Source organism: Alexandromys fortis, unplaced genomic scaffold (assembly GCF_014885135.2).
Source record: "Alexandromys fortis isolate MF-2015 unplaced genomic scaffold, M_Fortis_MF-2015_v1.1 scaffold_37, whole genome shotgun sequence".
In the NCBI taxonomy this organism is placed as follows: domain Eukaryota; kingdom Metazoa; phylum Chordata; class Mammalia; order Rodentia; family Cricetidae; genus Alexandromys; species Alexandromys fortis.
Window position 1 is genome coordinate 4,810,060 of NW_026067914.1, and position 3,667 is coordinate 4,813,726.

The 3,667-nt window shown below is 39.5% G+C and overlaps 1 protein-coding gene across 1 annotated transcript in view; it reads left to right on the forward strand.

Annotated features, from left to right (window-relative positions):
* Positions 1-331: 331 nt before the first annotated feature.
* Positions 332-3,667, forward strand: part of LOC126499649 (UDP-glucuronosyltransferase 3A1-like) — a 25,265-nt gene continuing 21,929 nt past the window's right edge. Inside the window, exons 1-2 of the mRNA XM_050138920.1 lie at positions 332-564; positions 1,025-1,123. Coding sequence (XP_049994877.1) covers positions 471-564; positions 1,025-1,123 — 193 coding nt within the window. The 5' untranslated portion in view covers positions 332-470. The remainder of the gene's footprint in view (positions 565-1,024; positions 1,124-3,667) is intronic.

Below are 3,667 nucleotides of genomic sequence, written 5' to 3' on the forward strand. Positions count from 1 at the left end.
AGGTGTTTTCCTGGGAAATTAGCTTATTATTGCCACTATTGGAGATTTTAGAACTGGAACCTGGCTTAAAGGATAACAGATATGGCAATAGGATCCAAGTAAAGAAATGACAGAGGAGGCAGACAGAGTCTTGTAAGTTAGTGAATGGGCCTATAAAATGGTCACGGTACATGTCACTTCAAGATGCTGTCATTGGAAGGATTTCTCAAGGTCCTTTCAGTCACAGTTTAGAGAGTTCTATTGAAGCAATAAAGAGGATACTGTGGCTAAAGGTCAAGTTAAATATTAATTCTCCATCTATTGATCTATCAACTCTGTTTATGAAAGGTGAAACAGAATCTCCAGTGGAAAGTGGCCTGCAGAGACAAGGTAAAGAGCAAGAGGACACTGTGACAGAGGCTCCCAGGGATCCTTATTGGTGCACATTCTCCAGGTGTGGATCCTATACCTGCGTTCTGTGAGTTCTACAGATGGCTCAGCATCGGAGTTGGCTTCTAGTGAGCTTATTTCTCACTGACGTTCTTTTCTTGGAGGCTGCAAAAATCCTGACTATAGCTACAATGGGTGAGTGCCTGCTGTGAATGTAGAGTCTTGTAGGACCAGGATACTTGGGAGGGAAGGACATGTCTCATAAAAATAGCACGTACTGGATCATCTATACACGAGATTTTATAGCTAGGCTGAGAGAAAATCTGAGGGAAGTCATATGGAGTGTGTGCAATGTGGTGCTTAGTAGGGACTGTACCAAGGGTGGGGGTAAATATTACATTGAAATAGCATCCAATGTAGAAACAGCAATAGTGCACTTTGGTGGAAGATTACTATTGGCCAGAGCGCTGGGTTCTCACCCTGGATAGTACCTACAATGTAATTGAGAACATGGAAGAGCTGGTTTCTCTATATGGATTTTTGACACTTTTTGTGTCTTTACACTTACTTTTGGATTTCTTTATGTCAGTCATTTATGGTAATCAGAAATCTTTTCATTGTTCTCCACAAAAATGAACTTATGTTTTATTTCTAGGTGGAAGCCATTTTAGAGTGATGAACCAGGTGTCACAAATTCTTCAAGAACATGGCTATAATGTGACCAACCTGCTTCACGAAAATGTTCCCTTCCGAGGTACTTTTAAAATCAATTATTATATCAATTTAAACAGTAAACACTAGCTTTTGATAAAAGTTGTGTATTTGGTCTTATTTCAAGAAAAATCATGGTGTGTGTGTGTGCATGTGTAAGTTTTATAGATCTCATTAGACTATGTTTTCTTTGCCTCCTATGACATATTTTTGTGTGTTACTTCATGGTATAAGTTGACAATGATTGCAGTATGTCCCCCAAACTTTAATGTGCAAGAACCAAAGGTATTGAACATTATTGAGCTCTAAGAAGTAGGCCTAATAAAAGCTGATTGGCCTATAAAGGTTTACACTTGGAAAGGAATTACATTGTCCTTCCAGGTGTGGATTATTTCTCATAGGGTAGGTGTTTTTAAAAGAAAGATCCTTTCCTTCTCTGGTCTCTTTCTTCTCTTTTGTCATGTGGTTCTTGTATCTACCACGCATCACACATGTCACCTTCTGTATTAAGATGCAGTGAAATGGCTCCCAGCAAAGGCTATGCACACAGCTCCATGCCATCCTGGGTGCTCAATCTTTAGATCCATGAGCTAAAGTATTTTTTATTTTTATTTTGTATGTGATTGTGTGTATTTATGCATAAATGTCCAAGAGTCCAATGAGGTCAAAAGAAGTGGTTAGGTCACCTGGGCCTAGAGTTAGCAGGCAGTTGTGAGCTGCCTGATCGATGTGGTTGTTTGGAACTGAACATGGGCCCTCAGTAATACACACTTTTAACAGAAAAATCATCTCAGTAAATAATATTAAAAATATAAGTTAAGTAATATCAAATATTTTATTATGGCAAGAAAATAGATTAAATTACTTGAGTGTCACTCCCAGTCAGCACTACACATGATTATTGATCATTCGAGAAATTCTTATGTCAAATGTGTCTGATTGTATTGTTGAAAGACATGTTCTGCCATACTGAGGGCTTTAATTATCTAAGAATTGTTACACTTGATGTCACACAAATCCATATGTATTTTTTAATGAGAACTACAATTTAAGAACTATTTTCTAGTGGCCATTATATTTATGCACAAATTTTAGGATGTGTGATTGAGAAGACTTCAGATTCTTGACGAATCAGTGGCTCCCCAAAAACTCTGCATAGTGATACAAGAAGTTCTTAGCTTATTAAATACAGAGAATCATAACCAAATGAAGACCATCATCAGTCACTGCTGATAGAATAGGACACAGGGGTCCAGAAAACTTCACTTCTTTGTTTGGATATATTTTTATATATTGAATTGTCTTAATAGTCTGGTTTCATAACTGCAATTCATGCTCACTCTATTTTCTTAGTCCCACAACCTTTGATCTATTGCTCAAAGATACAGACTTTCTCCTCCTTTAGCAAAGTATGCACAAAAGATACTTAAAATTTCCCCATAGCAGTGAAACAGATGTCTTTTATTTGTAGATTCGAGTGGTGCTGATTTCAGATTTTGTCTTTTATTTCCCCTCTCTCTTCTCTCCCCTACCACCATGTCCTCCTATTTGCTCCCCTTGTGTTCTTTTTTTTTTCTTTTTCTTTTTCTGATTTTTTTTTTCTAAATCAGGCCCAGGCTGTTGTAGAACTCTCTCATGTATCCACAGTTGTTGTCAAACTCACATGATTGCTCTCTTATCTTAGTTTCTCAACTTCTTGAATTATAAACATGAGTCACCACTCCCAACTCAGAGATCCTTTTTCTGTCCATGAACACTTGACATTTCTGATGTGATAATGGGTTAGTCTTTTTTTTTTCTATTTCCCAGTAGAATTTTAATGTTAGCTTTTAGATTAGCAAATTTCCATATGGTTTCTGTATAATCCTTAGGTTTGGCTAGTCCCTACCCCAACTTCTTGATAACTTCTGTCCTCTTTGCCACTTAAACCTTGTTGTTCTCACTGTTTCCCTATACTTTCCTTTTTCATGCATCCTCCTCTCTGCGGCGAACTCCCTGACCAGCAGGAAAGAACAGCCACCAGACGAGGATTCCTCCCAAATCACGCTTTATTGGAGCCTCTTGGTCATAGGGAGAGCAGACAGCAAGGGGCCCCGAGCTCTGATTTGCAGCTGCTTATATAGGGAGTCTGCCTAGCAACCTTTGATACTTTGATACTTTAACTGCTTTTCTGGAGACCCACCCGCAGGAAAGAAAGCAGGGGAACATCCCTGTCAATTACAGACCACAAGGAAGTTCCCCTGCCGGTCAGGGGAAGTGTGGGCAGCTAGATCACAACAACTCATCCTGTTTTCTGGTGGAAGAACTGCAACCTTTATTATGGTATCAAGCGAGGCTGGGGCCAAATGCCATCTTGTAATGGCAGCCACTCAAATCGGCTCCTAGCAGTTCCCCCTTTCTGTTTTTCTCTGTAGGCCAGTGAGAAGGTCTTACTCCCGTTCAGGTCCTCACCTCATGATGCGAGGACCGATCAAAGGAGGCCTAAAACTCCTGGTACTCCTCCCGTGCAATGGAATAAACTCCTGGGAGGTGCAAAGGCAGTACTCAGAGTAAAAATGCATACCTTCCTCAGTGCAATGGAGAATTT